The sequence below is a fragment of the Parus major genome, chromosome 2, assembly GCF_001522545.3.
Source record: "Parus major isolate Abel chromosome 2, Parus_major1.1, whole genome shotgun sequence".
Classification (NCBI taxonomy): domain Eukaryota; kingdom Metazoa; phylum Chordata; class Aves; order Passeriformes; family Paridae; genus Parus; species Parus major.
Window position 1 is genome coordinate 116,645,753 of NC_031769.1, and position 13,686 is coordinate 116,659,438.

At 36.7% G+C, this 13,686-nt stretch overlaps 1 protein-coding gene across 3 annotated transcripts in view; it reads right to left on the reverse strand.

The window, feature by feature from the left end:
* PDE7A (phosphodiesterase 7A) overlaps positions 1 to 13,686 on the reverse strand; it is a 75,468-nt gene that overhangs the window by 33,811 nt on the left and 27,971 nt on the right. For all 3 annotated transcript variants that reach the window (XM_015617895.3, XM_015617896.3, XM_015617897.3), the window contains exon 2: positions 1,947 to 2,007. In XM_015617895.3, coding sequence (XP_015473381.1) covers positions 1,947 to 2,007 — 61 coding nt within the window. The remainder of the gene's footprint in view (positions 1 to 1,946; positions 2,008 to 13,686) is intronic.

The window sequence follows — 13,686 nt, forward strand, 5'->3', positions numbered from 1 at the left end:
CCAACTGTTCAGCTTTCAGGCTGGTCTTTTTTATGGTCCATTTACAAGGACAAAAATAATAAATATGTAAATAGTTGTTAACTTGCACATAACATTTGGGAAAATCAAGTGTTCTTTATTAAGTAAGAAAATAACACAAATTTATCACACAATGATTTAAACATGCTGTCAGCAATTTTTTGTTTGCTTGTTGGTACCCTCCTCCCCCACCTAAGTTGGAAGTCAATCCTTTTAAAGATTTACTGCTTCTGAATAGCAGAACAGCATGAATGAATTATGCCAGCAAGAGTTATACTATTCATAACAAACACCAATTTCATTATGTAATAATTAATTCCAATGAGAGTACAAGTGAAAAATTAATTTACTTAACATCATGTTCTGAATGTTTTCCAGTTCCACCTATGAGAACAGTGGAAGACTTCCAAACCAAATTAGATTTTTCCCTCCATTCAGATGTATATACCAAAAACTAGAGGAAGCCATGCTTTGTTTCTCTCTAGAATTACTTTACCATCACAAATCCTTCTGCAGAAGTTATGAGCCTAACGACTTCATTTTAACTTTTGAAAACAAAATAAACCTATTTACAACAACAACAGAAAAACCCAGCAGCTTTTTCAATAAACATTTAGAACTCAGCATCTTCTGTTCTCATCTTAACAAATCCCCAAGGTAATAAATTCTCTCATCAAAACCCCTTCAGTAGACAGTCAGTGCTATAGTATTAACAGCTTCACAAATGTAAAAACTCAAAATAACTGGAAAAAAAAAGTGAAGCTACTAAGTAAAAATTTGATTAATATGTATGTATGATAATATATTCCTACATATGTAGGTTAGTACTATAAATTCATATATACACATACATATAGCTTACAACTTAAATCAACAATACAGATATGAATTTCTGTGGAATTTAACATGTAAAATATACCACTAAACTGAAAAGACTCAGGGCATAAAAAGACATGTTCTGGCTGATTTAATTTGAGATGGTTAAGAATTTCTAATGAGTAGCTGTTGGTGCTTATTGAGCTGTGTGAGACATCATGAAAGTATTCACAGTCCATTTCAACACAAATTCATAGCTCAAGGTGGCTTAAATTAAGTGGCATCATTTAGCAGTGAAACAGACTTAGATCACATACACAGTCCCCATGCCATCTGCACCACCAGCAGCCTTCAGAAGAGGTGCGGGAAATACTGAATCTGGCAGCCAGATCTGCAAGAGCTTTGCATCTTTCTCCTCTCAACAAGTGACCTCAACTCCTTCTGTGCATTCACTATCACAGAGGGTGTCCCCTAGATGCTTTCCCCTCCCAATACCTTATTTCGTTTGAATTCAGCTTTACCCTTTTTGTCTTTACTACTCTGGAAATACTCCTGAGTAAGTAGAGTGAGCTACTTGGCCCTGTCAAGCACCCTTTCCCCTCTCAAGTCACCTTCTAGGATTAATGAGAAAAATATTGTTTAAAATCATGTCATTATTTCAAGAACACCTCATGTATTTCATAGCCTCAGTATTGAAGTCTTTAAGAGTGTGTGGTAACTCTCCAAGAGTTCTCTAAGCCACAGCTTTAACTAGAAAGATATCATGCAGAGGTGGCAAATTCCATTGCAGAGAGATCAATCAGGAGTCTCTTAGAAAACTTTACTTCTACCAAACACATTGCGTTAATTATAAGAACTTCCCTTTTTCTTTAATATAGGAGTAAAGCGTCCTACACAATGTTTAGCTCAAGAAAAAAGAAAAGACAAAAGGCAAACAACCAAAAAAACCAAGTCAACACAAAAGAATCCAAACTCCTGTAGATATTCTAACCAAAATATTATCCAGGAGAAAGAGAACGGTAAGTTTATTAATTCAACAGAGATATAAAAAAGTTATTATTTGAATCAATCATAAATGTTGGAACTTGCAATATAGAAAATTGTATGCTTACCTAGCATACGAATGTACAACGCAGTCTGATCAGAGCTGTCATAGGAAATTGCTCCACGTCTCTGGAAAAAAAAAAGTGTCTATTAGACAAGTTAGAAGCAAATAATTTTTAAATTGAAATGAAAATGAAGTATTAATTGACAATTTCCATTTTAACTCTTAACACTAATTTTAGAAATTGTGTGTCTTTCATGCAAAATGCATCTTTCAAGTACGCATATCTACTGATTTTGCTTTAAGAGGGGGCAAAGGAAGGATAGGAATTGGTAGTGAAAAGATTATGAAAAGCAAGATCGGAGTGTGGCAAAAAACACCCCAATATATTTCTTTCCAGTGTTCCTCAAGCATTCTGCACAACAGAAAAGATGTAGAATGAGATTACACAGACACAAGAAAATGCTTCTCATGGCCTTCTAGAACACCATACTTGAAACAAATACTTGCAGATCCTGGTTTATATATATACTTTCACCTATGGGGTATTCCATCTTCCAAAGGAAGAATGAAAGAAGGAAAGATGCAGAAGAACTGAAATGACACCATTACTGGAGCCCTGGGATCCACATGCTACTTTCATTCTACCCTGTACTTTCTGTAGGCAAAGCAAGGTACCACTGAGGTAAGATGTTATACATAAAGGCATTTCAGAGAAAGCCAGCAAGTAGTATTTCCAATTTGATGATTAAAGTTCAGAAGAGTCATCAAATTATCCACATACAACACTGAGATACTCCCACATAAGCTGTATTTCTTACCTACATGGGACACATACATTTCATACATATTCAGCTACTGCAGTAGTTACAATCCAGGAAGTCTCTCACAAAGTATTGAACTGGACCTGTAACAGCTAAAAACTGGAGGAATATTCTCACTGGCATCACACAGTCTGCAAAGCATGACTCCACTTAGCACCCAACCTAACATCTTGCCTTTATTGTACTTTGACAATCTTCTGCCCCTTCCTCAGACGTTCATTAATGTTACTTATTAATCCTAGGATTAGAGGATCACCTTCACAGTCAGACCTCCTTTTTGACAGTTCAGACCATTTGTTCTTCACAGAAATTAGATTTTTTTTGGTTTTGTGGGAGATGTACATTAGAAACACCTATGACCTTTCTCTGTACCCCACACTTAATTCTTACACTCAGGACAGTGAAGTCCTTGATGCCGCCAAGAGTCACCACATGCCTTTGAGAACTTCACATAAAAGTCAGCCTGGTGGCAAATACAATCACCCTCTTTTTCATTTGTGCATCAGGAACAACACTACCTCATGGACACACAACAGCTTGAAAATATGCAAGTTCAAAAGATAAAAAATCAAACCATGTTAGGAAACAGGACAGAAAAAATAATGTTGGCTACGGCAAAGAATTATGAAGGAAAGAAAACGAAGGAAAGAAAAATTACATGGAAAGGTAAAATGGCAGAACTGCTGATATGCATCTACCTACAGAACAAACTGAATGAACTCAAAGACAGACTAGAGATGAATAACCTCAATCACTGTGATTGGTACAAGTGATGCACTAAGACTCCAAACTTGAAAGTTACACTTTTTTTTAAAAAATACTTTTCATGCCAAAACAAAAAAATAAAACATTATTTTTTAATGGCTGTACAAGTTTTTTTTCCAAAAAGTAAGTTTAATATGCAATTACAGAAGTGACCAAAAGACCTAGCTCCAAGCGGGGTCCAGTAATAACAGCTGTTGTAAAAACTACAAGGAAGTAGTACAGAACCTGTACAGAACCTTTATGTTGTCTTATATTTTGTTCTTTATTTCCTTGGAAGATCATAAGCCATGTAAATAATTCCACAATATATGTTTTACAGCATTTCTCATAGCAGTAAGCCTGTCCCAAGGGGGAAGGCAGAAATACAACTCATCAGCCAGAAAATGATGCTGATTTCTCACTAACATTTTCAATGTTTACCATTAAACTTGCCTTTGAGTTTCAGAAAATCTCAGCTGAATATATTTTCTGTAGCCTGGAACATTTCATATCACTGACTAGGCACAATCAGTGATGTAATTTAGTGCTAACTTGCAATTTGCACCTGTCTATCACAGACCTCTGGACATGCCCAGTACAGTTCTGTAATCTAATACAGGAGAAACCCAAGCACACATGTAGCTACAAGACCCACATACAACTGGAGCACTAGTCTCCAAGAAAGAAAACAATATACAAAAATTTACTGAAAAATAAATCCTTTTGATACATTGATTCTACAATATTACTTGCTCCCCTAAAGTTAAATATTGTTAGATAAGGCAGTATATATAAAGTAGTGCATCCATGTATAATATCAAATGCAAAGCATATTTTAAAAAACATACAGTAGCTGGTTATATGGACAAGTGATTTTACTCTGCAAGGATATATTTGAAACAATCAAATCTAGTAAAATTACCTTAGAAAGTTTGGTTCTATAAGGAAAAGTAGAGACAATCTATTGTATAAATTTCACTAGCAATACCACACAAACAGTAGGACTGTTTCAGCTAGTTCTGCTAAAAGGGCTGAGGTCTCAAAGACACTTATTCACTGAAATTTGTTAAATAAAGTAGGTAAGAGGAAAACATGCATTAGCAAATTCCACCAACAGATGCTGGGTAGATGATGAGTGGTCAGATCTTTTATCTCTAGACCAGGCAAGGAAGTGAGGTACAGAGACTTGAGCACTGTGGTAGGCAGTCAGAGAAAAAGGGCAAAGCTAACGCTACAGAGGTTTTTTAGCAATTTGTGCTAAGTAAACAAATAATATTGCACTCATCCAGATACAGATAGTTTTGTGTCAGCTTACCCTGAAAATACATAACAGACCATCTACTGCAGGCATCACCTATTTTCCCACTTCAAATAATACTGTCAGTGCATTTATTATTCTACCCCCTACAGTACTCTAGAAAAATGTAAGGAAAAAGGCAGAAAAAGAGAAATAATTTAACATACATTGTGTATGCTTCTTTAAGATATACTGCCCAGATTCCACTACTTAAACAACAGAAAATTAATGCTTTTACTGCGATATGATCTGACAGCAAATTCATAAGAAGGAAAGTAAACGTGTCTTAAAGAACTAAAGTTACTGTGAAGCAGTCGACCACTCAAACAATTTAATCAGCATGATTTTACCCCTTCTGATGACCAAAAATGCCACCCTCCTCATTGCTAATCAAAGGCCCACTCGCTGTAGCCTACCCCAAGACTATACCTACCCTAAAAATATATCTTACTTACACAGTTGAGACAACCATAGTGTACACTGAATCACGCTACAAACACCTTGGATGAGAAATCTTTGTAGATTAAGACTGGCTTCTGGCCCCTCAAAATATTAATTGTTGTCATGTTATTGACAATATTTTTAACTCATTTAGCATAAAATTTTATTTCTATATCTCTGTGTCATCTCTTCTGTGTACCAAAGATTTGTACTAATAACAATACTGACCCTCATAAATAAATATCAAACAAATAAGCACCGTTCCAGCAAGCAGACAGAATTACTTAGTGCTCAAAGACAAGATAACCCTAATGTGTTTGTGTTCAGGCAGGTTCCGTTCTCAAGCACAAGAACTTGGTTGGTGGGAATGTGATGGACCTTAAAGTGATTCCACAAACTCCTTCAAATGATTATGTGAACTTCTCAACTGCTCACCTTTCCAGGCACAAGTACAGGGACCTGGACTGGGTGGGCTGTTTTGCTTCAGCAGCGAAGATGGATGTCAGAAAGATGACTGGGAAGGATTGTTTATATTGGACTTCCACTTTCAAAGCCTCACCTTAAACTTCTGTTTCACACTAGAGTTGCGTTTATTCTTCCAAAGGGTAATAGAGTAAAAAACTTCATTTTTTCCTCTCTTTTGAGACATATTTGTGGAAAGTGAATGGCAGAAGTTCAAACTGAATTGGAAGATCCATTAATCTTCTAAGAATAAAACTGATTTAAGGACTCTGCAAAAACATGCAAAAGGAGTACCAACCAGAACTTAGATCTCTCTGAACATCTTTTCACAGAGTACAGAAAGTTTTTAAAGGCCATGCAATGGGAACAACATGCCAAAAGAGCACACAGATACATCTTCAAAGAGAAACCGCTTCAGTGATGCTCGGAGTACAAGCATTTGCATGTACCACTTGGAAACAGAGCACCTGCTGCTGTTTGTGTCAAACAGAAATGTTTCCATTCATGTATCAGTTTTATCACATGGACTTCCCAATCTCGTTGACAGCAGAGCACCAGCATTACTGCTGGGCCCTTTCATTTTGGCAAAGGCTAGCTTGTGGACTATCAAGCAAGACAACTCCAGGTCTCATTCTCTAACAAAACCTGCTAGAGCTGTTGGCCTTTAAAACTCAGTAGCAACTATTAGAAACAACCATCCATGCTTTTTGATGGTCTACATGACCCTTATTTTGCTACTCAGTTGTTTATTCAGAAGCTAGGATAGAAAGGACAGAGAGCAACACAGCCAGGCAGGTGTTTTCACCTACCTGACTTTCCAGTCCAAGCTCTTTGCTGAACTACCAGAGCATTACTCTCAACTACTCTGAAGACAAGTGTGGAGTTGTTCTACCATGGCAACTGCGATGTACTGGTTGTGCTGCCTCAAATATACACACTTGGAAAGCATTTAAGATCATAAGACAGTTTATGAAATAGAAGTCTTGGAAATGGCAAACTAGTTACGACCTTATTTCTCCAACTCTTATTTGATTTCAAAAGCAAGACTGTAAGGTATCTCAGACTTATTTCAAGTATTTAAAAGTTCCATGCTAAGATTCAGTTTTCCAAAAGGCACCATCAACTTTTTAAGTAAAGCACAAAAAAATGCACTTTACAAGCATTTAAATTGACACTGAATTCAGGTAAGCCACTGCAAAATGGTCCTACTATTTAAAAATTTCACTGCAGCTCAAAGCATTACTCTGAAAGATTATCAAACCAGCAGTAAGAAAATGTCATTAATACTGCCTTCCTGAAATTTCATCACCAATAAGAACCACACCTTTCTTTCAAATATTCAGATGTGAAAATTTTAATGTTTCCTTCCATATAAAGCTATTTCACATGATCACCTCCCAAGACAGACAACATCCATTTTTAAACTTAGCTATCCTTTGAACAATAGTTATCAATGTTAGTGATACATGTACCTCACAAACATCTGTAAGCTATTTTTTCTTATATACCTCAGATGTATATTGTGTGGAATAAGATTTATCCAAAGCTTTATCAACATAAAAAATCAACACTTAAAAATACACAAAACAAAAGCTTGATAATTGATCAGAAAGAATGTACAGTCAAAACCCACAAGCAATTGGTTTACATGAGGACAGTAAAGCACAGGGGTATTGCCTAAGAAACTAAATCAGACTAGCAGAAAGACTCAGTGGCAATGGCAAAATAGGTAACTGGATGAATACAAAAATACTAATTCTTTTAAAGAAACCACCACTAGCACATGTAAAAACACAATCATAAATATCAGGGAATTTTATGCCTAACTGTATTATGTCAGCTACCTGAAATTCCTATTTTCCCACACTTTAAAACAATCTCTGACCAAACTGGATTAGACATAATCCTTGAACAGGTTTTTAATGTGAGGTTCCAAAAAGCTCAACAATATAATTGTTCCAAAATAGAAGAACAACACAGAAGTTCCAAAAGTTCAACAGTATACAAGTAAAATGTGGATGATGCACTAGTCTAGCACACAGGTTGTAAATCTGCAGAATCTGCCTTGAGTCATGAGTGAACATCCATTGGGTATCCTTGGTCTTTTTCTTAATGTGACAAAAGTTGTCACAAGTGCTAACAACTAAGCCTGACCATTTTTGCTTTTCATAAATTTAGAAACATGTTATTTGCAATGACTGAAGAGTACAGGCATGGATGCCTGCAAAGCTTGTTTTCACAGACTCAAATTCATGCTTGTTCAGATTTTCCAATTAACTGTACAAAAAATTTTACAAGCGTGTATCAGTAACAATAACAAAAAAAAAATCTATCTATAAATGCAGGAACTCTATTTTTTTTTTCATTTTCCTTCATTCTTTTCAATGATTTTGGCTCTCCTTCATAATACTACACTTAAATTTATTCCTCCTTCTGGAATTAATTCCAGATTATGCAGCAAGCTGTGCTGAGAAGAGCCTGGTCTCATCTCCAGACACCAATCTCACCTATATTTACTAGCACAAATATTCTTTATGGGGATACTTACATTCTTTGGAATGAGAGAGTAAAAACTTAATCCTAACATTAGAATGCATTTTTCAAACCACAGGGATCTGAAATGGAAAGGCTACAAAGATATTTCACATAAGCAAACAAAACTGGTATTTCCACTCCTGCAACTCTGAAATCAACAATACAAAAAGGATATCCTGTCCAGGAAGCAAAATACACTAATTTGTATTATTATCACTATGTTTAAAATTGTTTTTCCTTATTTTCACGAAGGCTTTAAAGTGCTGTAAAATTGAAAATCTATGCTAGCAACAGAGACAACTCCTGCCATCCAGAAGCCATTTCAGATCCCTTTTTTAATCCCGTCTCCTAACTGGTATTGCTGCAAACACACTCCTTCCCACTTCAAGGCAAGCAAAAGACAAGAGCTACAAAATCATGTATGAACACTTCAGAAAGACAATCTTAAATGGCAAATGATGTTTCTAAAACAGATTGGATTTTAAAAGTAAAAATAAGCACTCGTGAAGTTCTTAATGACTTTTCCTCTCAGACTACTTATAAACCAAATTAGTCAAAACAGATTTTAAAAATGGCCTACCTTAGAAGTAATCCATTTGATAAAGATCAGAGCTAAACACCAGATCAATGCAATTCCCATTGGATCACCCCAAATACCTGAAGCATAATCTCCCCCCCCTCTATGGCTGCCAGTGCTGAAAGCAGCAGGGCACAGCAGTGAGGCACAAGGCAGGCAGCAGCTGTCACCTGACAGCCCCTGCAATGTGCTCTGCCCCACTCATCTCGCTGCCAACACTGGACTCAACAAGAAAGTTTTACAACCAGAGGACATGGCAATTAGTAAAACCTTACTAAACATCACAGAGATGCTAAAGGAAATGTAAAACCATGATTACATCCTTTCATCATCTTTAAATACAGCAAAGTGTGCCAGACAATAGGATCAAACTCCAGTAGTCAAAACACACGAGCTAAGTCAGGATACTGCCTTGCCTTCACATACTATGAGAAGCCTGTTTCCAGCAGATTCCACCACTTGTGATATTCACAAGTTCCTTTTATCTCTGCCACCTGGAGAACTGCTAAGAACTGAACTTCAAAACATATTTCAAAATAGCTTTTATAGCAACATACTATAAATAATAATGTTAATGAAAGTTAACGCACCGAATATGAGCAATTGTTCAAACCAATTGGCATTGAAAAACTTCTTTTGTCCATTAAATACCAGGCCATCCTTCATACTGTCTTTCTAGCCACTCACACTCATGCCTGAACTGGCATGGGGCTTTCATTTATTGCTCCAAGGGTTGAACCTGGCTACAGCCTCCCTAGCCCTTCCCAGGGTTGGAAAGCAGTCTAACTTCCTCCAAGAGCACTGATTATGTAGCAAAATGGTCCTACATGCTTGATGCAGCCTTGAGATTCATGCTAATTGCTGTCATTTTAAGCTGACAAAAGTGCTTCATTTCAGAATTACAAAGAAATCTCAAATACTTTGGAAAAAAGGGAGCTACAGTGGGGGAGAAAAAGGAACAGCGTAGGATAATGAGGCGATTAAAAGGATGAAGTTGAATAACTGAAAGCAAAATCATATGAAGAGTTTGCTTTTCCTATATATTTTTTTTTAACAAAAAAATTGTCTCCAAATTCCAGTATATGCATAAAACATGAAAGTTTGCACAGATCACCAAAGGAGTAGTTTTAACATTAAGAAACTAATTTTCTCCCTTCCACAGGAAAAGGGGACACATACCACAGTAGATGTTTACTGGTAAGAAGATCTGTTAAGTGGGATAGGGCTTTTTGTTATTTTATGTCATGATTCCAAGTATTTATCATGCCTTTTAAGCTATAATCATGGTCTAAGCACAACCTGTGAATCCCTACAGAACCACTACATTCCAAACATTCATCTTCTGCCCTGTCCCCATGCCCCAGAAAACCAGTCAGATCAAAACCAAAGGAAAGAACATTCAGAATGGGCCTTTTGGTACTTCACTTAATGAATGCAGCACTTATCTAAAGATCTGTCAAGTTCTATATAAAATACAAACTGTCACCGAGATAGATTTAAAAACATTACCACCTCCAAACAGTTGACAAGGTTAAAACACCCTGACAATTAATTACCATCAGTCTTGATGTTTCTTTAAAAAAACAAGCCCACAATAAATGGCATCAGGCTATATTTGCATTGCAATTTGGCACAACTGGAGCAGATCAAAACACAGCTGCTGCTCATATCTTTGCACCTATACCATATGAAACCCAGGAAGTTTAAATTCTTTTTGTAGGCCATATTTACTTCAACTTCCTGAACAAGACCCTACCACAGGAGGTTCAAAGCTTCCAAAAAGTGACCCAGTAACTGATCAAACCTCTACAATCCTATTGAGGGTTAGGGTACATTTGGTGCAGACAATGAGTGAAATTATTTTGTTTCTTTTGGAAGAAGGTTAGCCTTTGGTTAGCCCATACCAAAACCACTCTGGAAAACAACCAAATGGGCACAGCAAACAAGAACAATGAGGTGATTTGCTTCAAGACTGAACTCTCCTCTGAATAAAACTCCAGCATAAATAGCCTCATATTCTTAGAAATGTCAAGCATTCCTCTCTGTCACCACTAGTATCAATCTCTGACAAGTCTTCTGTTTTCCTGTCTCAAAACACATGAAGATGTTCTTGCAGTGTGTGCATGGTCTTGCCCCAGGTGCATGGAGCAAGACTTTCTTCCACCAATTTCAGAAACACAGCATTATCTTAGAAAACAGAGCTACACAAAGTGATCACCATTTCTTCGTCTTCCACCATTAAGTGGCTCAATTAAGAAGCCTCCTCTCACTGAAAGCTTTCTTAAAATTGTCTCATGCATAAGTTTAATACGAGAACACAGAAATAAAAATATTTTGACCACCTGTTAAGCACCACTTCACCATTATTTGTCTTAATTACAGCTTGGAAATGGAAAGATTGTTTTGGCAATATGATTCTGAATTTGGAGACAGATCAGAAAGTGCACTGGTTTGTGTGAGAAGTTTAAGAAATCAACACAGAAGCTAAAGTTCTGCTTTGAATAATCCCACTAACAATTCCAAGGTTAAAGTGAAAGAAATTACAAATATGTGGAAGAAATTATTCAAGGCTATTAATAAGTACAGTAAACCCACAGATAAGAGGCTAAGTAAAAATGAGGTAATTCCCTCTGTGTTAACATACTCCCTGTTATACCGCCTCAGCTCCAGGATTGCAGACACCCCTGAACTGTGGACATCACCATCAGTCTCAGCTTAATCTTGAAACTAAGAAGCACACCAAAAAGAATATCTACCATATATTGCATTGTATTTTTTAAAAATTGGGTTGCTAAATTGCTAATGCCATTTCACTTTCTTCTCTTTACTGCTTTTCTAACAGATTCGTTTTCAGTTTTTCTAAACCCCATTTTCTTGGGTTTTCATGGTGTCTGCAGAGACACCATGCTCATTAAAGCAAGATTTACAGTACCTAACATACAAGTCATTAGCTATTCCTGTCTCCTTACCATCAGCTCACACATACAAGTGCAATTGCTGTCTCTTACCATTTCTAAAGAAACAGAAATATCCCAATGACTTCAATGTAGACTTGGTGATATGCAGCACTGTAGATGCATTTAAACAAAGGCATGTTTTGCTACAATTTTTGCATTTACTGAACAAACCTCTCTGTGCTATTCCAAGTAAGATAAACATGCATTATCAATACAGCAGAAAGCAGCTGGGATCTTGCAACAGTTGTTACAAAGATTCCACGAAGGAATTTGCTAAAGCTATCAGTTCGCTCTCATTGGGAAACAGGCATCACATGGGACCAGCTCCTACCCATTCAAAGTAGCTCCCCCATTAACACTCCCATAATTTCCACATACACTCCTAGAGATCTGCAAGGCTCCATGCAAAAATCCATTATTTCCTATTACATACTCTGTTATTTGAAATACCAAGTACAGGATCCCAATTTTACTTGTATATTTCTAAATACCCATCTGTTCCAATACTTTCCTATTTTTATTTATTTTCCTCAAGTTCATCAGCCCTGAGGAATGACTCAGAGTTGCCTTACAAAGCTTAGTAACTACTGTTTGTGCAGAAGTGTCTTTAAATGCTCCAACCCCACCCCCCAAAAAAACATTTCAGTAACACCTACAAGAAATCCAGAGTTAAAGGAAGAGCACCAGATTTCAGAGACACTACTTGATCTCAAATGATGCCCCGTTTCAAATACAGCAGGGCTTCATAGATCTCCATCATCACCTGATTTTTTATGCTGAAGTTGGAGGCCTGTTGCTTATCACTGCTTACCAGAATGACCTGATTTCATGTGCTTGCACTTGTACACCTGGCCCAGAAAAGAAATCTCTATGGAGTCTCCTCTGCCCTTCAAACACCCCCTTCCAGAACAGAGGCTTGTGACACACTGATTTCTAGGATACTCTCCTGACTGACCTATTACATGCTGTGAACTAGTCTGAAAACTTTACTATATTAACAGCATACAATGACAATAGAGGAACAAGCCTATCATTTACAAATTCAGCACACAGAGGTAAAAAAAACACAACTAATTTCCATCTTTGCTTTTCTCCCTGTCTCATTATATATCATGTGTGATCTCTCTCTCTCCAGCAGACTTCACTAAAAAAGAATAATTAAATGGTAATCTATGAGTATTCTTATAACAAGTGTGGGTAGCAACTGCTGCAGCCCAACCCAACCACTAACCACTGCACTTCAAGAGAAAAAAGAAAAAAATAAGCCATTATTTTTATAGATACTGAGGGCAAAACTTCTAGAATTTCACAATATATACACAATGACCATCTTTTATAAATGCTACTTTTATTTACATCTTAATTTAAAATGTTATCTAAGCATTTTACTTCCAATTCAGCTTCTTATTTAAAAGATTTGTCATGTTAGCCTATGTTGCAACTAGGTACAAGATTCCAAATACTCTAGATGTTTATTAACAAAATCATGGAATCATTTAGGTTGGAAATGACCTTTAAGATCATGAAGTCCAACTGTTAACCTAGCACTGTCAAGTCCACCACTAAATCACGTCCCTAAATGCCACATCTACACATCTTTTGAATAATTCCAAGGACAGTGACTCATCAACAAAGCTACATATCAGCTAGCAAGCCATACGCAAATATGAAAATCTAAGAAAGTTAGCAAAATTCACCTCCACAACCACATATAAATCACCACTGCAACTGCCTAACACATTGCAATTAAACTCAAAAGGCTGGTTGATCTTAAACCCAGGGCTGAGAACTCCAAAACATGAACTTTGAAAGTCAAGGTCAGCTACAGATCCAGAGGGCAGAAATTATACCCTTAGAAAACACTTTTCAGTTTTAGAAATCTTCCATTTCAGCCCCCAGTAAGACAGAAAAGGAAAGAAACCCCCCTTAGAAAGGATACAATCCCAATGAATGAAAGAAGTCAACAACTT